This window comes from Aspergillus fumigatus, chromosome 1 (genome assembly GCF_000002655.1).
Source record: "Aspergillus fumigatus Af293 chromosome 1, whole genome shotgun sequence".
In the NCBI taxonomy this organism is placed as follows: Eukaryota; Fungi; Ascomycota; class Eurotiomycetes; order Eurotiales; family Aspergillaceae; genus Aspergillus; species Aspergillus fumigatus.
Window position 1 is genome coordinate 3,922,423 of NC_007194.1, and position 27,467 is coordinate 3,949,889.

A 27,467-nucleotide genomic window follows, 5' to 3' on the forward strand; every position below is an offset into this window, starting at 1 on the left:
GCTGCGGCTCAAGAAAACTCGTGCCCCATCCAAACTGAAGTGACATCCAACCATCTCCCTTTCATCATCTCGACACCTGCTTGCCCATCCTCCAACCCTCCAGATCATCGCGTCTCGTATCGCGATATCTACCTGTCTCTCATCGGGCTATTGACCTCGACGTACTCGATCGAGATATACCTTTTCCCGCCCTTTTCGCCCCAAGTTTCGCGGATTCGGGGACACCAGGTCGCAGGCGCCCTCGTGGCAAGGGCTGCCAAAGGCCTCAGCCGGCCAGCTGCTTACGAACACTTTCATCGTCGCTATAGTATCGCTTGATTTTGCTTTGTGCGACTCGCATCGTTCGCTTCGTTGATCGCTAAACCGCCTTCGTTTCCTCGAGTATCACAACTACATCCGACGACCGATCGCCACCATGTCGAACGTTTACTTTCCCTACTCCAAGGCGCCGTTGCGCACCATCAAGGAGATTCAGTTTGGTCTATTCTCTCCGGAGGAGATCAAAAGGATGAGCGTGGTGCATGTTGAGTATCCTGAGACGATGGTTCGTACAACTTGGCTTCTGTTGACTGGGACTTGTGGTGTGGGATGACTGACAGGTCGAAATGATAAACAGGATGAACAACGGATGCGGCCGCGGACAAAGGGTTTGAACGATCCTCGTTTGGGTACGATTGACCGGCAATGGAACTGTGAGACCTGCGAGGAGGGTCAAAAGGAGTGTCCTGGGCACTTTGGACACATCGAGCTGGCGACACCAGTCTTTCACATCGGTATGTTAGATGTATGCAAATCCGTTGCAGATGCAAGAAGCTAATGCTATGCTCCAGGTTTCTTGACCAAAGTCAAGAAGCTCCTTGAGACTGTCTGCCACAACTGTGGCAAGATCAAAGCCGACACGGTTAGTCATCCCTAATTGGGATGGCAAATCCTAGATGGCATGATATGCTGACATAGAACCAGTCCGACTCCAAATTCTTAGAAGCCCTACGCATGAGAGATCCCAAGCGACGTTTCGACCATATCTGGAGACTCTCTAAGGATGTGTTGATCTGCGAAGCGGACCCTCCACCGGACGAGGACGAGCCTTTTTCGAAAGAGAGCTCCAAGCCACTCCGGAGGCATGGTGGTTGCGGTAACGCCCAGCCCACGATTCGTAAAGAGGGTATCACTTTGGTTGGAACATGGAAGCCCAACAAGAGCATGATGGATGAGGATGAGATGCAGCAGCCAGAAAAGAAAGTCATTACTCCTCAGATGGCCTTGAATGTCTTCCGCAACATTTCCCATGAAGATGTTCGGATAATGGGCTTAAGTAATGACTACGCTCGTCCTGAATGGATGATCATCACTGTTCTGCCTGTCCCCCCTCCTCCTGTCCGTCCTAGTGTTCTCGTCGGTGGTAGCACCAGCGGCCAGCGCGGTGAGGATGATCTGACTTACAAGTTGGCTGAGATTATCCGAGCGAATCAGAATGTCCAGCGATGCGAACAGGAAGGCGCTCCTGAACACGTCGTACGCGAGTTTGAGTCGCTTTTGCAGTACCACGTTGCCACCTACATGGACAATGATATCGCTGGTCAGCCGAAGGCTATGCAGAAATCGAACCGACCGGTCAAGGCTATCCGAAGCCGTTTGAAGGGTAAGGAGGGTCGTCTTAGACAGAACTTGATGGGCAAGCGTGTCGATTTCTCCGCTCGTACTGTCATTACTGGCGATCCGAACCTGTCTCTAGACGAGGTCGGTGTTCCAAGGAGTATCGCTCGGACTCTGACCTACCCCGAAGTTGTTACTCCGTACAACATCGAGAAGCTGCAGCAGCTTGTTGCCAATGGCCCAAACGAACATCCTGGAGCTAGGTATATCGTGCGGGACAACGGGGAGCGTATTGACTTACGCCATGCCCGAAGAGCTGGAGGCCAACAACTGCTGTATGGCTGGAAAGTCGAGCGGCATCTTATGGATGGCGATATCATTCTGTTCAATCGTCAACCTTCCCTGCACAAGGAGTCTATGATGGGTCATCGTGTCCGTGTTATGCCGTATTCGACTTTCCGACTGAACCTGTCTGTCACCACCCCTTATAACGCCGATTTCGACGGTGACGAGATGAACTTGCACGTTCCTCAGAGCGAGGAGTCTCGCGCAGAGTTGAAGCAGCTCGCCTTGGTCCCTCTGAACATCGTGTCTCCCCAGCGTAATGGTCCCCTTATGGGGATCGTGCAAGATACTCTCTGCGGTATTTACAAGATTTGCCGACGTGATGTCTTCTTGACCAAAGAACAGGTCATGAACATTATGTTGTGGGTTCCAGACTGGGATGGAGTTATCCCTCCGCCAGCCATCTTGAAGCCTAGACCTAGGTGGACTGGAAAGCAGATGATAAGCATGGCTCTTCCATCTGGGCTCAATTTGTTGCGTGTGGAGAAAGATAACTCTAGTCTGGCAGAGAAGTTCTCGCCCTTGACAGACGGTGGTCTGCTCATCCACGGTGGACAGTTGATGTATGGAATGTTTTCCAAGAAGACTGTTGGTGCTAGCGGTGGTGGTGTCATTCACACTATCTTTAATGAGTACGGGCCGGATACTGCGGTGGCCTTCTTCAATGGGGCACAAACCATTGTCAACTACTGGCTGCTTCACAATGGTTTCAGTATAGGTATTGGTGACACCATTCCCGACGCGATCACGATTCAGCGAATCGAGAATTGTGTGCGAGAGAGGAAGAAGGAAGTCGAAGCTATCACAGCAAGCGCTACGGAGAATACCTTGGAGCCCCTGCCTGGTATGAACGTTCGAGAGACCTTCGAGAGCAAGGTTTCGCGTGCGCTCAACAATGCTCGTGACGAAGCTGGTAGTGAGACTGAGAAGAGTTTGAAGGATCTGAACAACGCCATCCAGATGGCCCGGTCTGGATCTAAGGGTTCGACGATCAATATCTCTCAGATGACTGCTGTTGTGGGTCAGCAGTCCGTCGAAGGCAAGCGTATTCCTTTCGGATTCAAATATCGTACTCTTCCCCATTTCACCAAGGATGATTACTCTCCGGAATCTCGCGGATTTGTGGAAAACTCTTATCTGCGTGGCCTAACCCCAACTGAATTCTTCTTTCATGCCATGGCCGGTCGAGAAGGTCTGATCGATACTGCCGTCAAGACTGCCGAAACTGGTTATATTCAGCGGAAGCTGGTTAAGGCCTTGGAAGAGGTCATGGTTAAGTATGACGGTACTGTCAGAAACTCTCTGGGTGATGTGATACAATTCATCTACGGAGAAGACGGTCTTGATGGTGCTCACATCGAAAACCAGAGGGTCGACGTTATCAGATGCTCTGATGAAAAGTTCAGAGAGCGATTCCGTGTGGATCTCATGGATCCCGAGAGGAGCCTGGGACCTGAAGTCTTGGAACAGGCCAATGAAATTGCTGGCGATGTTGAAGTCCAGAGATATCTCGACGAAGAATGGGAGCAATTGCTCAAAGACCGGGCATTCCTTCGCACTGTCGCGAAAGAAGACGATGAGATGATGCAGCTTCCCATCAACGTGCAGAGAATCCTTGAAACTGCCAGGAGCACATTCCGGATACGTGAAGGGGCCATTAGTGACTTGCATCCTGCTGAGGTTATCCCTCAAGTCCGCTCTCTGCTCGATCGTTTGCTAGTTGTGCGCGGTGACGATCCAATCTCGCGCGAGGCGCAGGAGAATGCCACAATGTTGTTCAAGGCACAGCTTCGCAGTCGCCTTGCATTCCGCAGACTTGTGACCGAGTACTCAATGAACAAGCTCGCCTTCCAGCATGTTCTCGGTGCTATCGAGAGCAGATTTGCTAAGGCTGCTGCTAACCCAGGTGAAATGGTTGGTGTGCTAGCCGCTCAGTCTATTGGTGAGCCCGCTACACAGATGACCTTGAATACTTTCCACTTTGCTGGTGTCTCGTCGAAGAACGTCACCCTCGGTGTTCCTCGTCTCAAGGAAATTCTTAACGTCGCTACCAACATAAAGACGCCATCTATGACTGTTTACCAGTTGCCGCACAGATGCCACGATAAGGAATCTGCTAAACAGTTGCGAAGCGTTGTTGAGCATACCAGCCTGAGATCCGTTACAGAAGCCACTGAGATCTACTACGACCCGGACATCCAGACCACAGTCATTGAAAATGATAGGGATATGGTCGAGTCCTACTTCATCATTCCGGAGGATGTCACAGACGCCACTTCTCGGCAGTCCAAGTGGTTGCTTCGTATCATTCTCAGTCGGCCAAAGCTCCTGGATAAGGGTCTCACGGTGCAGGATGTTGCTGCCAAGATTAAGCAGGCTTATCCCAAGGATATCGCGGTTATCTTCAGTGATAACAACGCTGATGAGCAGGTCATCCGTATCCGTCAAATCCAGGATTACAAGGAAGACGAGGATGACGAGGACATTGAATACGACGTCACTCTGAAGAAACTGGAACAGCATCTTCTGGATACTCTCACTCTCCGTGGTGTTCAGGGAGTGGAACGGGCCTTCATTAACGAGAAGAGCAAAGTCCGTGTTCTTGAGGATGGCAGTCTGTTTGCAAGCAAGACCGATCCTCTCTGCAAGGAGTGGGTTCTTGAAACCAGTGGTTCTTCCCTCGGTGAGGTCCTGGCTGTCCCTGGAGTGGACGCTACACGTACGTACTCGAACCAGTTTATCGAGGTCTTTGAAGTCTTTGGTATTGAAGCTGCCCGTACGGCCGTGCTTCGGGAATTGACCCAAGTGCTTGCCTTCGACGGTTCCTATGTAAACCACCGTCATCTGGCGCTTCTGGTCGACGTCATGACTGTGCGAGGGTATCTGACACCGGTAACTCGCCACGGTATCAATCGTGCTGACAATGGTGCTCTGATGCGGTGTTCGTTCGAAGAGACGGTGGAGATTCTATTGGAAGCTGCAGCTTTCGGAGAGCTTGACGACTGCCGCGGTGTATCAGAGAATCTGATCCTGGGACAGATGGCGCCTGCTGGTACAGGAGAGTTTGACCTCTACCTTGACCAAAACCTCCTCAACACTGTTGTGTCGAACAATGCACGGTTCGGTGTTATGGGAACCATTGGGGCCAAGGATGCCATCATTTCCGACGGCGCTGCCACACAGTACGATACTGGTTCGCCCATGCAGGAAAGTGCATTCATTGGTACCCCCGACCCGGAGTCAGCATTCTCGCCCATTCGCCAGGCAGGTGCCGAGTCTCCTGGCGGCTTCACCGAGTACCAACCTACGGGTGGCTTTGGAGGTGGTTTCAGCCCCGCTGCTACAAGCCCGGCAGGCTATTCACCCAGCAGCCCGTTCAGCGCCAATCCCACGTCTCCTGGGTACTCCCCAACTTCAAGCTATTCACCTACATCTCCTGGCATGGGCATCACCAGTCCTCGTTTTATGACGTCGCCTGGCTTCTCTCCGGCCAGCCCATCGTTCGCTCCAACCTCGCCTGCATATTCACCGACGTCGCCGGCATATGGACAGGCATCCCCGACGTCTCCGTCCTACTCTCCCACATCGCCAGGGTTCTCACCAACATCGCCCAACTACAGCCCTACGTCCCCCAGCTTCAGCCCGGCTTCTCCTGCGTTCAGCCCTACGTCGCCTAGCTACAGCCCGACCAGTCCTGCCATCGGTGGCGCCGGTCGACACCTATCTCCTACTTCACCTACATCTCCCAAGTACACGCCTACATCTCCTGGCTGGTCTCCTACGAGCCCGCAGACGTACTCACCTACGTCGCCTAACTTTGCTGGATCGCCGACGTCTCCGGGCGGCCCCACCTCCCCTGGATACAGTCCTACGTCCCCCGCCTTCAGCCCTTCGTATGTACCCTCGTCTTCAGCTTGAGTGATGTGTGCGCATTTGACTAACATTCTTGTTCAGGTCTCCTCGCCAGTGAGATTAGCAAGTACTTCGGCTACTTCTTTATGGTTCCGTTCTATTCCTGTACCATCATCCATTCTATCGAACAATCCATAAAAAAGAACACATTTTGCATCTGATGCCGCGGACTTGGTTGGTTATTTCATCCTCAATATGGGCGCCAGCAGCCTTTCTCAGATGTATGCCTTTTTGACGTTTCAGCCTGATTGTTTTTCCTTTTCAATAATTTGAGCCACCCTGCTGAAATTGTGATACATTCTTCTGGGCTGGCGATGCATGTTCTGATTCGTTGCACTCCCATTTCCCCTCAGACCTTCCAAATACCTCGGGGCTTTAGAACGGAATGGTTTGTGGCTGGGTGAGTGCTCTGGTCCCCTCGAGGCCGTTGTTAATGATTGTATTACTGCCACTGCTTGTTCTTTTCATGTACACAGCCTAGCCTAAAACGGATTGAAGAATGAATGGATAAATAAAGGGAATATCATTCCTTAAGGAAAAACATATCTAGCAATGTAAAAAATTTGTTGCAGGACATGAATTTTCTTGTGATAAGATGATGTACAAAGGCTGCAGCTCGCATATGGTAGACGATATAATTGTATGTCATCGGCAAAATGAAGCTCCGCAACGCCAGGTGGCCGGTTCCCGCCTGAGCTCATCATACGCCGAACAAGCTTCCCCAGAGTTATCGAGGCCACATTTTTGACTGCTGGCGAGGTGAATCGATGTCCAGTCAATTGTGAGAAGAGAAATCGCAATGTGCCTCTTATTGCTCCTAAATACTACCAAGTTTTGCCTGGCAACATGAAGAACCTACGGCTATGGCGTTTTCTGCCTCTGGCGCTCCGTGAGTATCCACTACGTCAACAGTGCGACCACCGAGGTTCTCATACTGATCATCAATGATCGATTTCTAGTGCTGCTGCAGGCGCTTGGGGTTGAATCGAAAGTTCAGTCAGAGAATGGTCATGCATCAATAGAAGTCACTTCCGAAGCATATCAGCATGGAAGCAAATATGCGGGTGAAGCTGAGGGATCTCCCTTCTGGCCCGGACAAGGTAAGAGGCTATTGCTGCCCATGGTCGGAAACATGTTTAAATGGCGACTGATATTGTCTGCTTGTAGAACGTGTCGACAACGCCCTTAGAGTCCTCCACGGAATAAAGATTTCAACCACCCGATCCGAGAAGCCATCAGGCCTCGTTGGATACGCCTTACATTACGCCCAACAGGCGTTCCGCATCCTGTTCATGAATGCACCTCAATCGGAGACAACTGAGAAGCGAAGAATCGACCCGAATGTTGTCAAAGCCGTGAAAGAACTCAAGCTGGCAGCGGAGGAGGATGAGAACCCTGATGCGATGTTCCTATTAGCGGAAATGAACTTCTATGGCAACTTTACACATCCGCGCGATTTCAAGCGCGCCTTCCATTGGTACCAGAGCCTTGCGGACTTGACTGGAAATAGTACAGCGCAATATATGCTCGGTTTCATGTACGCCACCGGCATCGGGGACGGGGTGGAGCGCGACCAGGCGAAGGCATTGTTGTATCATACCTTTGCTGCGGAAGGAGGGAACACGAGGTCGGAGATGACGCTGGCGTATCGCCACCACGCTGGCATCGGAACTCCCAGAGACTGCGATCAAGCGACCTATTACTACAAGAAAGTGGCGGACAAGGCGATTAAATGGTATCGATCTGGGCCACCCGGTGGCTATAGCATGGCTAGTGAAGCATATCGGTGGGCGGACGAGGAGGGTGGCGTTTACGGCGAGGGTGCTAGCGTCTCAAGCTCAGGGCCTAACGCACAGCGTGATGGGGTCCAGTCTAGTACGGAAGCTAGCTTGGAGGATGTTCTAGAATACCTGGACCTCATGTCGCGCAAGGGGGAGCTCAAGGCCACGTTTAGCTTGGGGAAGCTATACTACGATGGGGCGCGAGGCCTGCCTCGGAATTTCCGAAAGGCAATGAAGTACTTCAAGCAGGTAACGAGACGCTACTGGAACAAGGACGGCTCAGTCAACCCCAATCACCCCGTGGGGATAGATAAACTTGCTTCGAAAGCAGCAGGCCACGTTGGAATGATGTACCTGCGCGGCGAAGGCGTCGAGCAGAATTTCAACAACGCTCTTACTTGGTTCAGGCGGGGACTGGTCAATGGCGACTCGCTCTGTCAGCACGAGATCGGACTCATGTATCTTCACGGCTACGGCGTGCCCCAGGATGCGTTCAAGGCCGCCTCGTATTTCAAATCGGCTGCTGATCAGGACTATCCTGCCTCGGAGACCAGACTTGGAGTTCTTTTCCTGGATCAGGGGGATGTCGCCACGGCTACCCGATATTTCGAGCTGGCTGCTCGCTGGGGATCCATGGAGGCTTTCTATTACCTGGCGGAGCTATCGAACAATGGCATCGGCAGGCAACGACACTGTGGCATGGCCGCATCGTATTATAAAATGGTCGCAGAGCGTGCCGAAGCGATTCATTCGTCGTTTGCCGAATCAAACGCCGCGTACGAGAGAGGCGATAAAGAAGCGGCTTTGATCCCAGCTATGATGGCTGCAGAGCAGGGCTACGAAAGCGCTCAGGCAAATGTAGCATTCCTACTCGATGAGCAGCGCTCATTGCTGTCGCTCGACACTATGCTACCTGGGATTAAGAAGTCTCGCCCGTCTCTCCTTCGAAACGCTGCTTTAGCGCTGATCTACTGGACACGTTCGGCCAAACAGGCGAATATCGACTCGCTGATCAAGATGGGTGACTACTATCTCAGCGGAACTGGTATCGAAGCCGACCCTGAAAAAGCTTCTATCTGCTATCATACCGCTGCGGAAGCCCATTACAGTGCACAGGCCTACTGGAACCTTGGCTGGATGCACGAGAACGGAGTCGCCGTGGAGCAAGACTTTCATATGGCCAAAAGATACTACGACTTGGCGCTCGAAGCAAATGCAGGAGCTTATCTGCCTGTGAAATTAAGCCTGATAAAGCTGCGGATACGTAGTTATTGGAACAAGATTACGAATGGAAAGGTCAACTCCATTCGAGAGGAAGAAGGTAAGGGTACCCAAGAAGATTTTTTTCGCTTACGCCTGTTTAACATGCTGACCGGACACCGCAGAACAAAAGCCTCGTCGGACATTCAAAGAGTGGATTGCGGCGTTTATTGAGAATGACGAAGAGGAGGAGGCTTACCACTCACAGTTGTACAAGCACGCGGAAGATGAAGATGACATGCTGTCTTCGAATCCAGATGCCCGCCGCCTTGATGAACACCGCCATGACGATGGCTACTATGATGACCTCGACCTCGACATTGATGAGAGCGTACTGGAAGGTCTCATTATTGTCACCTTGGCTGCCACATTACTCGTACTTGTATACTTGAGGCAGCAGCGAAACCGGCCGAGGCCGAACGAGAATCCGGGTAACAACGCAGCGGTAGTGAACAATCAAAACGACCGCGGGTTTTTCCCGCAGCCTGGAGATCCGGAGTTTGCCCAGTGGGTTGCCGGTGGTGTTGGACATTGATAGAGATAGCATCTGCATGAGTTTGCCCAATTGTATATTCTTCTAGGCACCATTCAAGCTCATAAAAGTCCTCATACTGAGTAGATCTGTACATAAGCGTCAATATCGGTTATCTTATCTGATGGCTGTGCTTATCGATAAGCTTCTTTATGATCCACTCAAGGAGACGCAAAGAGTGCGTGCATTCCGCCATCGACCCCAGGCCAGGTGAATCGTTTTTAGATCGGCAATCTATATGTGAGAATGTGATACAATGCAGAGTTGAATGTAATGCTTCAAAATGTCTTCTATGAATCTGAACGGAAAACGACGTCGCGTCGAAGGTGCCGCTTCTACGCTCTCGAAGCCGTTCAAATCACCTCTCCGCAAGCCAGTGCAGGGCACTGTGGGCAAGGAAAAGGCATTCAACAACTCTTCCATCAAGACTGAGGCTGCAGGGCAAGAACCGCAAGATGCCGATGGCAAGGATGCACAGGAACATCTTATACCACGGACTTCCATCTCATCTAAACTAACTTCTCTTACAAGCTCATCTCCCGCCTCGCCAGTTCCAAGTTTGCAAAATCGAAAACGAAAACCTGGCACGAATCAGATAACTCCATCGAAGAAGAACATCTTAGCAGATCCTGTTATCTCAGCGCTTCAGAAGGAAGAAAGAGCCCTACAATCCAGACTGTCTGCTCTCCGCTCTGAACTCGATACAGTACAGCAAGCTCTTCGAATTGAATCATCATCGAAAGATGCCGAGCTCGAAGCTCTGATCCTTAAATGGAAGACTGTAAGCCAGGAAGCTGCGGAAGAGGTTTTCGAAGGAGCTCGAGAGCGGGTCTCTCGGATGGGGGGTATGAAGGCTTGGAGAGAGCGGATGCAGAGCGACAGCGCCAGGCGGGAACAGGAGGAAATGAACTTGTGGTATGGCAATGCCGAAGCGGAGGGGCCGGAGATTAATGAAGAGGAACTGGAGCAGCGGAAAGCTGAGCTCCTTGATGAAGTTGAGATGCCTCGGAAGGAACAGGAGGTGGTTAGTGAAAGGGAGATAGCTGAAGACGAGGTATGCTTGAATGGGTTTCTCTGACTGGACGAGAGGATGCTAACGCCCTATGCACAGGAATTTACAATGGACATTATGCTGAAGATGCTGAATATCGACTTGAAGATGATCGGATATGATAAGTCGACTCAACAATGGATTAAATGATGAGTTTAATTGCTGATATGGTGGCATTGCTCGGAAATCAGTATACTTGGTCCGTGTTTGTATGAGTACAAGCCTGTTCAAAGCTGTACAGGACTGGGCTCATACCGGGTTCGTACCGTCTAAGTGGTCTACCTACAGCCTTTCGAGTCAATGGGTATCCTCTTTTGTCGCATGCTTCCGCTTCGTATCTTCTAAGATCGTCAGTGTCTCTGATCGCGATACTGGGATGCTTTCCAGAGGGCTGATTGGCAATCGCCCCGCTTGTCATGCATCGGTAGCGGCTGCTTCTTCAGGATAGATGGATTCAGGATGGGAATAGAACTAAGAGTAATTCCTGAAATCGCTGTAGACACTGATCCGCCAGAAGTATAGGGCTCTTAAATTTAACAGTGGTAGTAAATCCCGAACTCAGGCCGTGTTAAAAGATCGAGACGCTAGAATCGATGCCCTACAGTGCCCATCCAACCAGCCATCTTTGGTCTGCGTATCGAGAATCTTAACCACACCAACTGACGGACGATCGAACCTTTGTCCGCTAATTGCCTGATCAGCCATTTTTGTGCGAAGAAATGATGCTTGGCAATTGGCTTGTTGCACAGTCTACGATAACGAAAAATGCCCTGAGTGCCAAGAAATAGAGTACCTTGTGTGCTATCCACCAGCAGCTTTAACAGTATATTTTGCAGAATCTTCTCAGGTATGTTTAAGCTATCTGGAATCACGACAGGGAGGATTCCTACGGGAATGGGTAGATTGAACCCCTCAACTTTCGTTGTTACGCCGTTTACTTGCACTCTAAGCCAGCTGATCTTGCAACCATGACCGACACTAAGGAGGCCGAGTTAGATGTGCGATGCTCCGACAGTCTGGAGAAAAAGGATGATATTGCACCTGAGGATATTAGAGACATTGGAGCAAACCTCTATGCGGAGGTGGAGCGATTATCGCCAGAGGAAATAGAGGAAGAAGGGATCCGAGTGCGCAAGATGTTAGATCGAAGGATATTGCCAATTGTACGTCCCTGCAGGATCCCCTGTCTTGCTGATTGCGTTGTGCTGTGTATCAGTCGCTGACGGTTCGGCTGCACAGCTATACTTGACCTTTGTAATGCAGTTTCTGGGTTAGACATGCTCATTCCCTCGGACGATGCTTGAGAAGACGGGCTCATTTGTGATTCATAGACAAGCTTTCGCTCAACTATGCCTCGGCCTATACCCTGATCCCAGATCTCGGTCTCGAAGGCCAGAGATATTCTTGGGTTGCTGCTATTTTCTACTTTGGGTACTCCAGACCCTTTCTCATACAACGGAGCCGACTTCGCTAACCCGACAAGGTACGTGTTCTGGGCAATCCCGGCGAATCTCCTGATTCAACGATTGCCCCTAGCGAAGTATATGGGTGGAGTCATCATCATTTGGGCCGGGCTCGTTATTGCGCATATCGGCGCTAAGAATTATGCGGGTATCCTGGTTTTGAGATTCCTGTTGGGCATGGCAGAGGCATGCGTAAGTCCGTGCCGTAAGTTCCAATACATTGTGTCGTCCATTGCAGCGGACTCGGAGACTGACTAATGCAGTGATGAGTTTCACTTCCATGTTCTACAAGAGATCTGAACAGCCTCTGCGTATGAGTCTCTGGATGTCTGGCAACGGCATGGCCACGATGATCGGAGCGCTTCTCAGTTTCGGAGTGGGCCATTCTCATAATACCAATATTCACAGCTGGCAGCTCATCTTCCTGACGATTGGTCTGATGAACTTCGCCACTGGTTGTCTCTTTCTCTGGCTGATGCCCGACTCCCCTAGTTCCGCAAAGTTCCTCACCCACCGGCAACGCGTCGTGGCTGTTCAGCGAGTATCAGAGAACATGATCGGAGTCAAAACCAAGCAGATCAAGCCGCATCAGGCCCTCGAAGCATTATACGACCCCAAGGTTCTTTTCAGCCTAGGAATCGGAATTGGCTGCGGCGTCATCAACGGCGGCGTGTCCAACTTCTCCTCGGCGCTCATCAAGGGTTTCGGCTTCAACGGCATCTACGCAACCCTTCTCCAGCTCCCTACTGGAGTCACCCAAGCCGTTGTGGTGCCTATCTGCGGCCTGATCGCGACCTACGTCCGCGACTCGCGCTGCCTCGTCCTCGCCGCAGTATGCCTCATCCCGTTCGGTGGGCTCCTCGGCATCCGATTCACCAGCCTCGACCACAGATGGACTCTGGTCGGCTGCACCTGGCTGCAGTACATTATCGGCGCCCCAATCATCGTGTCGTGGAACCTCTTAGCGACAAACGTCGCCGGACATACCAAGCGCTCAATGGCCAATGGCATGTGGTTCACCATGTTCGCAGCAGGTCACGTCGCTGGCGCCAAGATCTTCTTCGCCCGGGAAGCGCCCCGGTACCACTCCGCTTTGGCAGGTCTGCTGATCTGTTATGCTGGCATGATTGTCCTAGCGCTTGCTTCGTACACATATATGAAATGGGAGAATCTGCGGAGAGATCGCAAGCCATCGCCGGACGATGATGTCTCGCGGCGCGAGGAAGCCGCCATCCTTGATGGGTTCAAAGACTTGACTGACATGAAGTCAAAGAATTTTCGTTATGCGTTATGAAGATTTGGCTCCAATTCAAAGCATCCTTCAGTCTATCCTGTATATCAACTTCTCACGATGTTGTATCCATGGTCTTGATTCTGCCCTGGCTACATTGCATTTCGAAGATTGTCCGAGTCAGAAAACAAAGAATGGAATGGTAGAGACTTGTGTACGTGTGTACAGGCTAAATGCAGAGTGGGATGGTGGAGCCTTGGGCTTGCCACGTGACAATAGATGCGGAGCAACGCATGTGGCACGGAGAAAACTCCATGTCCAGAATGGGAAGTACAATTATCGAATGGCTGGTGAGTGCACCTTTGACTGTGGTACGTGTGATGAAAGCTCCCTTGAACTTTATGAAATTAGGAATTGTAATTTATGTACATGCAACACTCATGTCGTAGTCGTTCAATCTTAAGCCTTCTCGATGTATTGATCGAAAATCTCGCGGAGGACCTTGGCGCTCTTCTTGGGTATTCTCCTTTGGTTGTTTGCGTAGTCGACGAAGGTGACGCCAAATCTGGTCTCGTAGCCTTCGGCCCATTCGAAGTTACTGCATAGGAAAGAAGATTTGTCAGCCAGCTGGACCGGTACCTCTGAGTCGAAGACAAAACTTACTCCATCAAGCTCCACGCCATGTAAGCGCGGACATTCACACCGTCCAGCGTGTAAGCGTCCGCCATGGCAGCGATATACTCGCGGAAATATTGCACACGGAAGTCGTCGTTCACGATCTGGTCCACGGGGAGGTCACTCTCGCCCTTGAGACTGGTCCCGTTCTCGGTTACGTAAATCTTGGGCTGGTTGTAGCGATCGCTGAGCCACTTCAGCAGCTTCCGGAACCCGATGGGGTGGGGACGCAGCCAGGGTGACTGTGTCTCGGGACCGATCCATTCGCCGTTCTTGTTCTGCAGGAGGATCTCCAGGTTGCCGGCGACGTCATTGGGGTCCGGTTCGCCCGTCTTGGCCTTGATGTAGTTGGCGCAGTAGTGGTTCATGCCGTAGAAATCGTTGCTGCCGTGGACGAGGGCGATATCTTCAGGGGTCCAGGTGGGCAGGCGGTCCCCCAATTGTTTGACCATGCTGTCTGGGTACTTGCCGTGATAGATGGGGTCAGCGAACCAGGAGATAGCGAACTCAATTTTGCGATCGCAGGCTTCGACGTCCGCAGGGTTCTCGGGGTCCCACGGCTCAGCCCAGTCACCTGGGACTTGATCAGTAACTACTTCATCAAGCTGTGCACATGGAGGCCAGAACTCGTACCATTCAAGGTAATGCCAATCTCACCACCGTCTCTGGGCTTGAATTCTTCTCTGTAAATCTTCACTGCCGCTCCATGAGCAACAAGGATGTTGTGGCCGACGATCCAGGGCTCGCGCGAACCGTCGCCGACGGGGCTCTTGGTACGGTCGCTGGTCCTGCCAGGGGCGAACTGGCCGACATTGTACCCAAGCACACTGCTGCACCAGGGCTCATTGAAAGTAATCCAGTACTTCACTTTTGAGCCGAAAGCATTGAACATTACGCGAGCATAGTTGGCAAAATCGGCGACAAATTCTTCCTTGTTCAGAAGACCACCGTACCGCTTGTCGAGGGCGTCGGGAAGATCCCAGTGGAAGAGGGTAACGAGAGGAGTAATACCCGCCGCGAGCAAGTCGTCGACGAACTTGACATAGTGCTGGAGACCCTTTTCATTGACAGGGTCATTCCGGCCACCCAGAGGGATGACACGAGACCTAAATTTATGATCAAGGTAGGGTCAGCCAAGATCCATTAGTGCCCGGACGCTGTGCAAAAGATGTACCATGAGATAGAAAAACGGTATGCCTTTGCACCACACTCCTTGAGCAGGGCAATATCCTCATGGGTGCGGTGGTAGGAGTCGCAAGCCACCTCGCCAGAGGCTCCACCGGCAATTTTGCCGGGGATTTTGCAAAATGTATCCCAAATAGACGGGCCTCGCCCGTCTTCATCCACAGCTCCCTCAATTTGGTAGCTAGATAAGGAAATAACAGCGACAATTAGTTAAACCCCCGATAAAAGAGAAAACATAAGATTAGGATATACCTCGCAGTTGCGAATCCCCAAAGAAAGTCTGGAGGAAGTGTCGAGGTAGTTGTGGAGCCCATGATTGAATGGATCTCGAGGGAATGAATTCAGACAGCTTTCTTTTCCTTTCAGTGGATAGGACAACTACTGAAAGAAGCAGTGGTATGCGTAGAGGATTTCTGTCCAGGATGACCGAGGAGAGTGGACAGATATTTAAGTCCGTCCTTCTGGCATTTCGAGAGCTCTCTGCATCAAGCGATGGAGGGGTGAGCGGGGAACCGTCTTGGAGAATGGATGGACTGCATCACGGTTCACCCAGTCGCCAGTTCCTTGGTCCAACCATTCTACAGTATAGTTCCCAAGAGTGGAAAGACCTGTAAATAGATCTGGAAGCGAAGGCTGCTCCCAGAGGAATAATGGTGTGGGGCGCGGAAGATTAATGGCTATCATTTAGCATGATGACGCCGTGCTGATATTCGGGGAGCTGGTGCCTGGCGGGGCACCTGAGGCACTGCAACAGCATCGGCTCAACGGGCCGTCAACCGATTCAAAGTACCTATGTTGAACTTGTTGGAGGTCTTGCTATATACATAATCGAGACGTAATCTTTCAAGGAAGTAAGAAGGACGTAATGGCTATCTGTCCTGGTTATGTCAAATATCATACATAGCTTTACCCGTAATGGTCCCATAACTCCCCCAAAATGCTTATTGCTAGAAACACATCCGTGCGTTTGCCAAAGTTGATGCCCATCCGGTAGTAAAATATGAAAGTCATACAAAGTCATTGAAGTCATGTGGTCCGCGTTCCCGCGCCTGCACGGTAGTTTCCCGTGGTGCAGTTGTCTGAGTAGATTGAGAGCCCCAAGGTCAAACAATCTCCATTCCATCCACATCGTCCCCTTCGAGATCATCCACGTCGTCAGTCATAGCGCCTCCAACGGAAGGCCGGGATCGTTTGGTATCCCTGCTGAGATCAAGTCCCTCCGCTCCTAGAGCACCCACTAGCTCCAGTTCCGGCCCGGCAACAATCCGACCTTCCATGTCGACCACCTCGCACAGCTCAATCAAGCTCTGACGACTGAGTGATTTGAAGCCGTCGGTCCGGACAACGCGACCCCAGTGGCTGAGGCAAAATTGTGCGGCGCGCCGCATCAACCAATCTTCGTTGGTCCGCCCGGCCCGTTCCCAGATGATGGCCGCGTTCTCCACATCTAACTCGCGGCTCAAGCGATTTACGCAGAGCAGGCGCAGCTTTGGCATGTCATACAGGTTCGCCATGACGAGCATACCTGCAACATCGATGATGCTGGAGCAATATTCAGGGTGCCCTGATATGCTGTCTGTGTAAAGATAGTAGAGGAAAGCACGGACGACAGAGTATGGTTCAGGAATGTGCATTCTCTTAGAGTGATACTCCGCCATTTGCGCAGAATACAGTCGCTTGAAATGCGGCCATCGGAGCTGCAGGATGATGCGATGTACGTGAATAGGAGGCGAGGTAGGAGCATTCGCGGGCAGGAACGCCGGCCGAGACTCTGTTGGAGCAACGTCCTCTGCCACATCGTCCGGAGATTCGATGTCATCAGGATTTGCGGTGATGATAAAGTCAGCATCACTGCCGGATTCTGGAGGTTGGTCGAAGACAGCGGAGAGATCGGCACCAAGCCCAGAAATGGGCGGCAGTCCTGACCTTTCTGATACCAAAGCCCTGCTTTGATCAGGAGACAGGGTCGCCAGTTCATTGCCAAGCAACCCGTATTTCTCCAGGTCAATGCAAAGAACTTCGCTCATATGATTCTCATCACTGTTGCCAGGAGCGGCGCCAACGTCAAGGCTGCATCCCAGCAGCCAGGCTTTGGTGCCACTAGCGTCGACTGTACAATAATGCCAGCGGTACCCGGGCTTGAAAATCTCTTGCCCATCAGCTAGTTTCTGCCAACGAAGAGTGTCAAGCTCCAAAGCCGATAACTTGCACTCATACGTCCGGACTGTTTCGGAAGGAGTGATCAGGTCGAGGAGGACACCAGATGCGTGAGCCTGGAAGTGGGTTCCAGCAAACAAGGCAGGAACATAAGGACCGGATCGGAACTTATGACAAGAGATAGCTCCTGGGGCAATTGGCTTCTTTCGACCGGAGTTGCGAACTTGTACACTCCCAGAATTCGCCGCGTAGCTACCGGACCGGCCAGGCAGCTGCTGGGTTGGACTACTATATACCGGGTCTGGACTATGAGTCATTCTGTTGATTATTCCAGGGGAATCCACGGTACCTTGTGAAGACGGAGTTCCAAGAAACGGCGAGCCCTTGAGATCAAGCCACCAAATATCTGTTGTGCGTTCCATATCCGGGTCAAGGCCTCCGAATATCCAAAGACGGTCCCCCCAAACCCAGGCAGTGTGGTCGAAACGAGCTGTGAATCTCCAACTCCGGGACCAGGTCCATGTTTTCAGGTCGAGGTAGCATAGGTCATCGAGAATCACATTGTTCTCTCCAGTAACACCACCTATAATGAAAAGCTTCTCGTCATGAATGACAGCAGCATGACGAGCCCTTCCCCGCGGGATTTGTCCACGAATTTCCGGTTGAGTCCAGGTCGAAGTGGGAATATCGAGGATGACGATATCAGAGAGGTACTCGCGATGTTCGTTTTCTCCCCCGAAGACGATGAGTTTGTCGCCTTGATAAAGAGTAGCAGTGTGTCCTGTAAAGTATTGAAACATATTAGAGGAAGTCAAAAAAGGCATCTGCTATGAATCGACCAACCCATGCGAACACCAGGAATATCGCCATAATTATCCACAAGTTCCCAATGAAGTGCTTTCAAGTCTAGCCTCAGGACATGGTTGTAAACTATTTAAGCCCCAACATTAGTATGAGATGATGTAGAGACTCGATTGAGCCGTAGAATAAAACCAGTATCGACCTTCGTCTGTGAACTGATCAAATCCTCCAAATGCATAGATCTGCTCATTGTTGCAATACGTCACGGATGCATTGACCAAACACGCAGGAACATTGCCTTGGGCCTTGCGGATGACCGGGCGATAATCCGTGCTACCACGGCGACCTCTAGCTGGACTGGTCGGCATGAGGTATGCGCTCTGTGGTCTCTGATGAAGTGAGGGGGTGGGAGTCATTGGAATTGAATCTCTTGATCTGATCCAAGACAGTGGGTCCTCACGGAACTGGGCGAAGACCGGGGGGGATGTACGGATAGTATTACTCGTAATAGTGGAGGACGGCTGCCGCGCCATCAGGCTCTGCAAAAAGGCCCAAGTCGTATTGCTGACCCACACAGCCGTGGTATAAAAATGAAATAATTGAAACGTCGATAGAATTAAGGACGCAGATTTGTATTTCTTTGGTGGCCCATGAGTCGGCCGATCAAGTCCCGAACAGATTTTTCAATGACGACAAGGAAGAATAGTGTAAAAAACGCCAAGACGATCGGCACCCAACAAAAAGGAAAGAGCCGCACGTCATGTGGAAGCTAACCCGATCAGTTGTTAGAACAGCCGTACCTCAGGTAACCGTTGCCATGGGAGAAAGAACTATACGCTGTATTTATTCCCCTGGATCTCTGCTCTGCTGGTCTTTGAATCCATCTTCCTTTTGCATTTTTCTCAGTTACACTCGTATCTGATATCTGCTTGCATAGTATATGATTCGTTTTGTCGGTTTATACTTGCATACACTACCATTTCGTTGCGTCTTAGACCTACATCTTCATTGAATGACCAGATCTGGCATTTGAGATCAAGGAGCTCATTTTCTTCTCTTGAGCATCTTTTAATATACCATTCGTTGGGTTTTGCACATTACAAACATGGCTACCCCGTTGATATCGACTCCGGTGAAGTTCCATCACGGACTGTTTTCATCCAAGACCGCTGGCGGTCGCATGCCTCTCACACCATCTCCTCACGCAAGAAGAGCGAGTGTGGCATCGAATCATTCATCTCCCTTCACGCCTCCTCGTCAATCGGCAGATGCTACGAAAGACAACGGTCGCTTGGTCTACGGCGGCAATCTCTCCTCATATTTTGCTAAATCGGTCGCGAAGACATCAAAAACTTACCGAGAATCTCCCAAATCAAACATTGCGAGGACGCGCAAGTCACCAAGGCATCTTGAGCTTGGTGTCTCGGACTGGTCTTTAACCGGCACAGGCCCTTCCTCAGGGCAGTCTCCGTCATCAAGAGAACGAGCCCGGAAAGAAGTTTCTGCTCGCACAAGGTCGGGCAAGACAACCGTTCGCATCCCCCACAATGCTGGTGACAGATTCATTCCCAACAGGTCCGCAAGCGAAGGACTGACAACAACTGGAACTGCCAAACCCGAGGAGAACCAGCGGCCTAAGTCGGGCAGCAGTGAAGGATCCGCCGTTCTTGCAAGTGCTGCGAGCGCCTTCGACATCGGAGGCCGAGGAGTAGATGATGATCTGACTGCTGCTCTTGAAAACCTCGGTCTTGAGGACAATGACAACTCAACGACGTCGTACACCAAGCCAGCGCCCGATGCCGTCGCCTACGAATCGTCGCTCGCTGACGCCTGCGGCGTCAATTTGAACACTCGCATCCTCGCCTTCAAGCCACCGCCTCCAGAATCGTCAAAGCCAATTGACTTGAGAGCACAGTACAATCGTCCATTAAAATCGAGCAAAGCCAAAGGTTCTCAATTCCGCCGCAGAGTTCAGACCGCTCCTGAGCGTGTATTGGACGCCCCTGGTCTTCTTGATGATTACTATCTCAATCTGCTGGACTGGAGCTCTGGAAACCAGGTCGCTATTGGTCTTGAGCGCAATGTCTATGTGTGGTCGGCGGATTCTGGATCTGTCAATTGCCTGCTAGAGACTTCTCCTGATACATATGTCAGTAGTGTCAAATGGAGCGGCGATGGCGCATATGTTGGAGTGGGTCTTGGCACGGGAGAGGTGCAGATCTGGGACGTGGAGGAAGGCACCAAGCTTCGAAGCATGTTTGGCCATGACTCCCGTGTTGGTGTGATGGGCTGGTCCAAGCACACATTGTCGACCGGTGCGCGCAGCGGTCTCGTCTTCAACCACGATGTTCGCATCGCTCAACACAAGGTCGCAGAGCTCGTCTCCCATACGTCAGAAGTCTGTGGTCTGGAATGGCGACCCGATGGCGCTCAACTCGCCACGGGCGGTAATGACAACCTTGTCAACATCTGGGACGCGCGGTCTCTGAGTGCTCCCAAGTTTACCAAGACAAACCACCGCGCGGCTGTGAAAGCTTTGAGTTGGTGCCCTTGGCAGTTGAACCTGCTCGCGACGGGTGGCGGTTCGTATGACCGTCACATCCACTTCTGGAATACCACCACCGGTGCCCGGACCAACAGTATCGATACTGGCTCACAGGTCACCAGCTTGAGATGGAGCAACCACTACCGGGAGATTGTCAGCTCAAGCGGATTTCCTGACAATTCTCTGAGTATCTGGAGCTATCCCACCCTGGTCCGTAACGTAGAGATTCCGGCTCATGAGACACGAGTTCTTCACAGCTGCCTGAGCCCCGACGGTCAATTGCTGGCCACTGCCGCTGCTGATGAGAGTTTGAAATTCTGGAAGATCTTCGAGCGCAAGCCTGGTACCAGTGCTTCGGCGTCCCGGGAAGGTGGCGTTGGAAGCAAAGCTCAGATGACCAAGTCTATGACCATTCGGTAGATGGACATCCGCTCTTCTGCGAAATTTGACTTGTTTCCTACGCCCTGACTTTTATGTTACATCTTTTTGTTGGATGATTTCGCATGCAAGGCGTTCTGATGGGTTGACTTCTTTTAGGTTCCTGTATAGAGCCTAGGCAATAATGGTACCCTCATAAGACATAACTCACCACTTTGCAAGATCTATTTCACTTTGTAGAGATGACTGATACTGGGAGTGAGCCTTCCATATTCATCAGGCAACCTGTTTGAAGCTATGGTGTGTCAGATATCGCTCGAGGTGACGATGGGGAGATGACGATGTCACTCAATTCAAGAGAGACCCATAACAGTTAATTTATCATTACATTTCTTTGAATGAAGAGTTAGTAAATTATTACTGTACAGAAGATGAGGATGAAATGAAGCACTCATCTCTCCTGGATCTGGCCATGGTTCACTAGTTAGGTAGTGAGTGGGCGGAGATCATTACTAAGCATGCCGAGAGGAGGACGGATTTCGCCCGGGGAGAGCGACTTTGACCTCAACCAGAACCCTACAGTACGTTGCGTTGCCGTCTCTCTCTACCTGCCGATTCCCCACCAGAGCGTGGATTTCTCGATATTTGCCATTCTTCAGATTCAGTCTCACTGCAGGGATACATACTATCCACAAGACCAATTTCATAGATTGAAGTCGCTTGGGTGTCATTACGTCGGGGCTGACCGGTCGCATCCTGGCCGTGGCAACTGACCGTTGCTGCGACGGAGGCTCAGTTCTGATAGACCCGACACAACACCTTCCCTGCTGGACCTTAGTATAGGAAACAGGAGGAAACGAAACAAGAAGTTCTGATCTACGTCCTCTCATTCTTAAGTATCTTATTGCCGCAACCATGTCTAATCAGCAGGTGGTGAGTGCTATCTCCAGACAGCCCTACCTTACCTGATCAGAGAAACTCTGGAGATCTTTGGGCTTTCCCTGTCTTTGTCCTTCTCCTTGTCGCCGTGATAATCTTCTTAGCCCATATTTTGTGAGGATGTTGGCTTATACCAGATGATGTGCAGGGCACGGTGTTTGATCGTGTCATCCAGGAGGTCTGCGATGCTTCTCAGGTCGATTTCGAAGAAAGTGGCGTCGATCAGCAAACGTTAATAGATCTGCGAAAGGTGGGTTCAAGATATCCCTTCATTCTGTGATGATTTTTTGGATGAAAAACCATCACGATGCCCTTGATTCCCAGGGAGCGGTGTTCTGTCGTGATCGATCCCGGCCCAAGGCGGGGGTCCGAGGATTGCGGGAGGCGGCGCTGCTTCCGGGGGAAACACCAGCTTTTGAGTCTCTTTATACCGCGCCGCTTTTACCCGCTCCTGTGGCCCGTTTTGGAGAGGGGCGCGATTAGTCCGCCAAGGCCCACGCCCACTTGACAGTTCACAGTAATGGCGCTATCTTCGCCATCTAATCTTACTGTTGTATTGATTATCTTATTCTGGTTTATTTTATTCCATTGCATTGTCTATTTCTTTCTGATGCTGTTTCCCTCATTACCCTCTCCGTGACATTTTACTGAAACTATATCCCATTACAGAGCTGGCAGAAAAAGCTCTCGTCGCTTGGTGTCGCCCATTTCCCTTGGGATCCTGCGCCACCACAGCCCGCCCCTCCTCAGACTCAAAACCAAATACTCCCTCCTACTGCTCCTGTGCCTTCAAACGCTCCTCGACCTGCTCCTCCACAACAGACACAGCAACAACATGTTCCGCCCCAACAACATCTTCCCCAATCCCTACCGGGGACGGTACCTCCGATGCAAGCGCCTGCGCCCGCGCACATGGGGCAGCAATCTCACATCAAGAGCGAACCGGGCCTCAATGGGCAACCGGGAATGCCTCACATGAGCAACATGATGTCGGCTCCTTCCTCAAATCCTCAGTCGGCACGCGAACGTGCTGCCAATATGCTTCATCAGAGATACGGTGCCGCAGCAGCTAGCTCGGTCAGTCAGTTGCAAGCGCAGTCTCACGCATCTATGGGACTGCCAGGACAGCAACACCGTCCTCAGTACCCTGCACAGACGCCCAATGGACAGACGCCAGCCATCAAACAAGAGCCGGGCTATTCATCCGCCCCCCAACCCAATATGACTAATTCTCAGACAGATGGTGCAGGGGCCGATGCTTTATCAGATTGGAAAGCGGAGGTTGCACGGAGACGCGAGGCCGCGGAACGCCAGAACGGCGAGGGTGATCGGTTCCTACGCGAACATTTGAGACAGCGTATGCTTCAATTCGAGGGAGGTGGACTACTTATGCCTCTAGATGAGCGTCAGTCCTCTTCATCAACGTCGAGACGGGAACGTCACCTTACTGATGCCCATTCTGCTGTCGGAATCAACTCGATCGCGAACTCTGCCCAGCCTCAGGCGCAGTTTGATGGCCCTGGTGGCGACGATGACAGGGAGGAAGACGACGAAGATGCCATCAATTCCGACCTTGACGATCCGGATGACCTGGTTGCTGAGGATCATGATGCTGAAGATTCTGTTGGAGAGGTCATGCTCTGTACGTACGATAAAGTGCAGCGCGTCAAGAACAAGTGGAAGTGTACTCTGAAGGATGGTATCCTAACCACAGGCGGCAAGGAGTAAGTTCAAAAAGCCTTACTTTTGACCAAGGCGCAGACGCTGAGCCAAATAGATACGTTTTCCACAAAGGCCAGGGCGAATTTGAATGGTGATCATCTGCTAGCATTCGGATAAGATTTCATTCTCGGAATGCGCATCTCTCCTTCTTCACCTGGAGCTCTATTTTCCTTTCACCTGATCCTGTAAAACTTCTTTGCCAGAATGTCATAGTATCGCACGGAAGAAGGAACCCGGGAGTTGGCCACGTTGAAATGATATATCCTTGGACGGTACGGTGCAAGCGGAAAGTCTGCTGCTTTATTTTTCTGGTGATCTCATTTTGTGGAATCACAGCAGGACTCATCCATCTCACAATTTCTCCGTTAAACAAACGATACTGCGCTATTTCCACCTGCTGTGCACGGCGCTTCTACTTTTGAGAATGGCTGTTATTTGACTTTGTCTGTACTAGAATAGCCAATGCATCCAGGAATTCTGCTGGTTTCGTTCCTCTTCTCTTATACTCGTTTCGTAGAACTACATGTTATAACGCATCAGATCTAGTTCATTGTGCAAACAGAAGTGAGAACGATCTGATTTACAATTACTTCAGTCAAGTGCGTAGAGATCGGAACAGAAAGCAGCGTGCGATTTTCAGAAACTTTTCCTGGTTAACCTAGTGCTACAACCAAAAATCTCACGATGGGAATCAAGAGTCGAGAAAAGGAAAGGAACTCTATCAAAAAAGCAGACCAGCAGAAAACTCGCAGGGCGAATGACGAGACTCCAGCAACACCTCAAGAGATAACGGGGCAGAAAGACAGAAAGTAGCAAACAGCAATAACCAATCTGGAATCCCTATCTACAGAATCGACGCCATGTACCGAGACTTTTTTCTTTTCTGTTGTTTCCAGGAACCCGACACCCGCATTTTGGAAGCCAGTCACATAGATCCTTGGAACAATCCGAACCCAGAATGATGTGCTCGACCCGTGTGAGGACAAAACCTAAAACAGCTGTATTTTCAATATGCCGCTCAGGACAAGTGCATTCTTATCCTTCTCAGATGGTAGGAGCAAGGCCGAAAGGCGAGTTTGAGCAAAAAGAAAAGCACTGATCGGCATTCAGGGAGGCCACAAAGTCCCAAATTTCCTTCACCAGGGACTGAGCGAGGACCCTGGTCAAAATAGGTCACGAGAAGCCTCCGAAGAGGTCTATTAACAATCCATGACACGGCCGTCTAAGGAGCCGCTAGTCATTTGAGTAGGACATGACGTTCATACCAATATTAACTCCAAGCCACCGAATCGGTCATTAAATCGTACGTAGTGCAACGAGCGCCGTGATGTTCATCGAGTCAAATTAGCGTAGAGAGATAGAGGATCGCTAATATCGCAGTGAGAAAGCACTTCATAGAAGACCTTCTTCGCCGATACCGGGGAGGCCAGCCCCAGCCACATTGATGTTCTGCCCCTGCATAACACCTCCACCGAATGCCAGATTGCGACCAGCAGCAAGCTGAAAATCGGGATTGCATGGCGGGGAATGAGATTTGTGGTACTTGAGACCGTTCAAGTTCTTGTAGCGCTTCCCACAAACTTCGCAGCGGTACGGCTTTTCCTTTTCCATACCAAGAGTACCAGGATATGGTGTCGATGTCTCTGGATTCACAATCGAGAAAGTACCATCTGCGTTATCATGCAATTGTTGATTGTTGTGACCATGCTACAAGCGAAAGCATTAGCGACCAAAGCTCCATACCAAACGGTAACTTTCCAGACAGAGTCACTTACAGCTTTGTGATATTTGAGACCGTTCTGGTTCTTATACGCCTTCTCACATCCAATGACGGGGCATCTGAAGGGCTTGGGCTCTTCATTGGGAAGCAAAGCTGTGGTGTCGGGGACACCTGCCAACAGCTGTTGTTCCCGTATCCGTCGAGCGATTTCACTGTTAGGACCATATTGCGCTCCACTAAGCTTGAAGTGCGCATTAGAAGTATTGATCCCTCCAGTAGGGCTGAAGAGACGTTTCGCCGGTTCGTCAATGCAAAGGTCTACCATGTCATTGTTACCAGCAAATCTGAACTGCGATTGACCTTGTAGCAGAGCATTATTCTGCATACCCAAGTCACCAAAACCACTAATCACGTTTTCGTCGAGTTCTGCAGGAGTTCCAGGTGCCGAAGAATCCGGCGTGTTTCTGAACTGCGAATTCTGGAGTGGATTCGCCATGAGTGTTGGTGTGTTAACCGAGGAAACCGTGGGATTATTCTGCAATGATAGTGGGTGGCCAGACGGAACTGGCGTTCCTGGTTGGGAGCCTTTAAAACCCTGATGACTCGGAAGCATAGACAGATTGAGCTGGGGACCTCTCTGATTAGAATTTCCGAATCCATTTTGCGTGTTGTTCTGCGTCTGGGACGAGAATAATTGTGAGGTCGTCGGATCACTGTCCCCCATAGCGTCATCCAGCTCCATATCGTCAATAGTGTCGAGGTCAGAGTGTGGCTGAAGCTGCGGGTTCGGACTCAATTTTCGCTGTAAATCCCCACCTCTATCCGCTTGTAGACCTCGACTTTGGTTGTTCATCTGTTGGTTTTGTTGCTGCGCCATCGCGGCAGCAGCAAGCGCAGCTCGCCCATCAGTCTGGCTTGGACGATGACTCTGTTGAGGTGACTTGGTAGCATGCGCCTCTTCGTAGTGCTGCAACAGATCATGAAGAGTGGGGAGAGTGATGCCACAGCAGGAGAAATCACGCATGAAGTTGGCTTCCAGTTTGGGCAAATAGGAAGAGGAATGGAAAGAGGGAGATTGTCCGAAAGCGAACGGGGAGGTTCCAGTCATAATGATACTAAGAAATGAGAATGTCAGTACACTGCTCGCTGGAATCGAGTTGTGCCGCAGAATCGCAATGACCCCGTCAGAACTCTACGAAAGGCCAGTCACTCACTCGTCACGTATCCAGCTTCCAACAGAGACACCACCCCAGCTCATACCACCAACCAAGCTTCCAGCAAGCGACTCCCGACGAGGCTTATCGCGATTAGACCCCGCCATGGAGATTGGTTTCGTTCCGTTGCCCCATTGTGCGGAGGCTGCACTGAGAGAGTCTTTGCGGGGAGGCGGGGCTTTGAAGACATTGATACCGATGCCACTGGGATGAGAAATGCTACCTGTTCGCTCACCAGTCCCAGCTCTCTGTAGGGCAGATGTCAGATTTGACGCCTGCTGTCCTGGAGGAGAGACTGAGGTCTGGCGAGTGGCGATGTCGATCGGAGTAGCTGTTCCTGTCATCTTGTTGAAGGTGAGGGGAGAGGATGAAAAGAGAGGGAAATCAAAGTCCTCTTTAAGCTGTGTTCGAAAATCTTGATTATCGTGGTGAGGTGAACGAGCGTCGTCGGTGTTTAGTGAATTTCCAGCCCACGAGCCACCTGAGTCCTTTTCCCTGTCTGGTTTGCGAGACGATACGCCAAACCCGAGAGGGGTAGTGACAGGTGTCGTATCCCGAGTAGAGGCGCGATCGTATTCTGCGATAGAAGGAGAGTAATGGAGAGAAGGAGGAGAACTGAGAGTTTCCTCTGATGAGCCGAGCATGAAGGAGTGATTCTTGATGGCGGTTTTGCGCGGGATCACACAGGTAGTCCACCCTCGGATGTCGTCCCGCTCTGGCTTACTGGGCCTGCGGAACCACGACGGATTCGGGAAAAGTGACGGGAGGTGGAATGCCCTCGAGGAAACAAACCAGAGAAGTAGACAAATAATGCTTTGAAAAAGAATTTAGACTGAGTAGAAAAGCACGAAGGATAATATGATGGTAAGGATGATCGAGGAAATCAAATGTACTCCGAAGACGGCCTTCTTTCCAACAACTATGGCTTGCCAGGGAGTAACAACTGGCAAACTGGAAGGG

General features: G+C 51.1%; 9 protein-coding genes across 9 annotated transcripts; 6 read left to right on the top strand and 3 right to left on the bottom strand.

Annotated features, from left to right (window-relative positions):
• Positions 1-415: 415 nt before the first annotated feature.
• Positions 416-6,421, top strand: AFUA_1G14680 (DNA-directed RNA polymerase II core subunit RPO21; the record flags this gene model as incomplete). The annotated part of the gene is made up of 5 exons (XM_747744.2): positions 416-544; positions 617-773; positions 831-901; positions 964-5,834; positions 5,896-6,421. The coding sequence occupies 5 exons, from the start codon at positions 416-418 to the stop codon at positions 5,909-5,911; spliced, it is 5,244 nt and encodes a 1,747-aa protein (XP_752837.2). The 3' UTR covers positions 5,912-6,421.
• AFUA_1G14690 (ubiquitin ligase complex subunit HRD3) lies at positions 6,422-9,510 on the top strand. Its single transcript, XM_077803969.1, has 4 exons — positions 6,422-6,742; positions 6,813-6,953; positions 7,021-8,955; positions 9,020-9,510. The coding sequence occupies exons 1-4, from the start codon at positions 6,700-6,702 to the stop codon at positions 9,427-9,429; spliced, it is 2,529 nt and encodes an 842-aa protein (XP_077660138.1). The 5' UTR covers positions 6,422-6,699; the 3' UTR covers positions 9,430-9,510.
• Positions 9,511-9,627: 117 nt separating this feature from the next.
• Positions 9,628-10,814, top strand: AFUA_1G14695 (putative DNA repair protein Dds20/Mei5). Its single transcript, XM_001481680.2, has 2 exons — positions 9,628-10,480; positions 10,538-10,814. Exons 1-2 carry the CDS (start codon positions 9,710-9,712, stop codon positions 10,625-10,627), a joined length of 861 nt encoding a protein of 286 aa, XP_001481730.1. The 5' UTR covers positions 9,628-9,709; the 3' UTR covers positions 10,628-10,814.
• A 631-nt stretch (positions 10,815-11,445) lies between these two features.
• Positions 11,446-13,234, top strand: AFUA_1G14700 (putative MFS allantoate transporter; the record flags this gene model as incomplete). The annotated part of the gene is made up of 5 exons (XM_747746.1): positions 11,446-11,640; positions 11,717-11,747; positions 11,809-11,908; positions 11,961-12,145; positions 12,204-13,234. 5 exons carry the CDS (start codon positions 11,446-11,448, stop codon positions 13,232-13,234), a joined length of 1,542 nt encoding a protein of 513 aa, XP_752839.1.
• A 283-nt stretch (positions 13,235-13,517) lies between these two features.
• On the bottom strand, positions 13,518-15,700 carry AFUA_1G14710 (glycoside hydrolase family 1 protein). The gene is made up of 5 exons (XM_747747.2): positions 15,284-15,700; positions 15,021-15,212; positions 14,480-14,952; positions 13,835-14,420; positions 13,518-13,769 (listed from the first exon to the last, which is right to left on the bottom strand). Exons 1-5 carry the CDS (start codon positions 15,343-15,345, stop codon positions 13,631-13,633), a joined length of 1,452 nt encoding a protein of 483 aa, XP_752840.1. The 5' UTR covers positions 15,346-15,700; the 3' UTR covers positions 13,518-13,630.
• A 189-nt stretch (positions 15,701-15,889) lies between these two features.
• AFUA_1G14720 (Kelch motif domain protein) lies at positions 15,890-18,674 on the bottom strand. The gene is made up of 3 exons (XM_747748.2): positions 18,192-18,674; positions 18,032-18,118; positions 15,890-17,969 (listed from the first exon to the last, which is right to left on the bottom strand). Exons 1-3 carry the CDS (start codon positions 18,520-18,522, stop codon positions 16,135-16,137), a joined length of 2,253 nt encoding a protein of 750 aa, XP_752841.2. The 5' UTR covers positions 18,523-18,674; the 3' UTR covers positions 15,890-16,134.
• A 420-nt stretch (positions 18,675-19,094) lies between these two features.
• Positions 19,095-20,954, top strand: AFUA_1G14730 (WD40 repeat domain-containing protein; the record flags this gene model as incomplete). Its single annotated transcript, XM_747749.1, has 1 exon — positions 19,095-20,954. The coding sequence occupies one exon, from the start codon at positions 19,095-19,097 to the stop codon at positions 20,952-20,954; it is 1,860 nt and encodes a 619-aa protein (XP_752842.1).
• An 873-nt stretch (positions 20,955-21,827) lies between these two features.
• AFUA_1G14740 (transcription initiation factor IIA large subunit) lies at positions 21,828-23,579 on the top strand (the record flags this gene model as incomplete). Its single annotated transcript, XM_747750.1, has 3 exons — positions 21,828-21,845; positions 22,000-22,101; positions 22,521-23,579. 3 exons carry the CDS (start codon positions 21,828-21,830, stop codon positions 23,577-23,579), a joined length of 1,179 nt encoding a protein of 392 aa, XP_752843.1.
• Positions 23,580-24,183: 604 nt separating this feature from the next.
• Positions 24,184-27,467, bottom strand: AFUA_1G14750 (zinc-coordinating transcription factor SFP1). Its single transcript, XM_747751.2, has 3 exons — positions 26,508-27,467; positions 25,349-26,408; positions 24,184-25,280 (listed from the first exon to the last, which is right to left on the bottom strand). Exons 1-3 carry the CDS (start codon positions 27,149-27,151, stop codon positions 24,966-24,968), a joined length of 2,019 nt encoding a protein of 672 aa, XP_752844.1. The 5' UTR covers positions 27,152-27,467; the 3' UTR covers positions 24,184-24,965.

What these genes read in the sequence shown, in the direction of transcription:
- AFUA_1G14690 (XM_077803969.1), top strand. Translation starts at nt 6,700, where the DNA reads ATGAAGAACCTACGGCTATGGCGTTTTCTGCCTCTGGCGCTCC. An exon ending in TCCCTTCTGGCCCGGACAAG is followed by an intron (nt 6,954 to 7,020) that starts GTAAGAGGCTAT and finishes GTCTGCTTGTAG; the next exon opens with AACGTGTCGACAACGCCCTT. An exon ending in CTCCATTCGAGAGGAAGAAG is followed by an intron (nt 8,956 to 9,019) that starts GTAAGGGTACCC and finishes CGGACACCGCAG; the next exon opens with AACAAAAGCCTCGTCGGACA.
- AFUA_1G14695 (XM_001481680.2), top strand. Translation starts at nt 9,710, where the DNA reads ATGTCTTCTATGAATCTGAACGGAAAACGACGTCGCGTCGAAGGTGCC. An exon ending in GGGAGATAGCTGAAGACGAG is followed by an intron (nt 10,481 to 10,537) that starts GTATGCTTGAAT and finishes CCCTATGCACAG; the next exon opens with GAATTTACAATGGACATTAT.
- AFUA_1G14710 (XM_747747.2), bottom strand. Translation starts at nt 15,345, where the DNA reads ATGGGCTCCACAACTACCTCGACACTTCCTCCAGACTTTCTTTGGGGA. An exon ending in TACCGTTTTTCTATCTCATG is followed by an intron (nt 14,953 to 15,020) that starts GTACATCTTTTG and finishes TCATAAATTTAG; the next exon opens with GTCTCGTGTCATCCCTCTGG. An exon ending in GATTGGCATTACCTTGAATG is followed by an intron (nt 14,421 to 14,479) that starts GTACGAGTTCTG and finishes ATCAAGTCCCAG; the next exon opens with GTGACTGGGCTGAGCCGTGG.
- AFUA_1G14720 (XM_747748.2), bottom strand. Translation starts at nt 18,522, where the DNA reads ATGGCGCGGCAGCCGTCCTCCACTATTACGAGTAATACTATCCGTACA. An exon ending in TGATCAGTTCACAGACGAAG is followed by an intron (nt 18,119 to 18,191) that starts GTCGATACTGGT and finishes GGGCTTAAATAG; the next exon opens with TTTACAACCATGTCCTGAGG. An exon ending in TATTCCTGGTGTTCGCATGG is followed by an intron (nt 17,970 to 18,031) that starts GTTGGTCGATTC and finishes AATACTTTACAG; the next exon opens with GACACACTGCTACTCTTTAT.
- AFUA_1G14750 (XM_747751.2), bottom strand. Translation starts at nt 27,151, where the DNA reads ATGCTCGGCTCATCAGAGGAAACTCTCAGTTCTCCTCCTTCTCTCCAT. An exon ending in GGAAGCTGGATACGTGACGA is followed by an intron (nt 26,409 to 26,507) that starts GTGAGTGACTGG and finishes CTCATTTCTTAG; the next exon opens with TATCATTATGACTGGAACCT. An exon ending in GTCTCAAATATCACAAAGCT is followed by an intron (nt 25,281 to 25,348) that starts GTAAGTGACTCT and finishes TTTCGCTTGTAG; the next exon opens with CATGGTCACAACAATCAACA.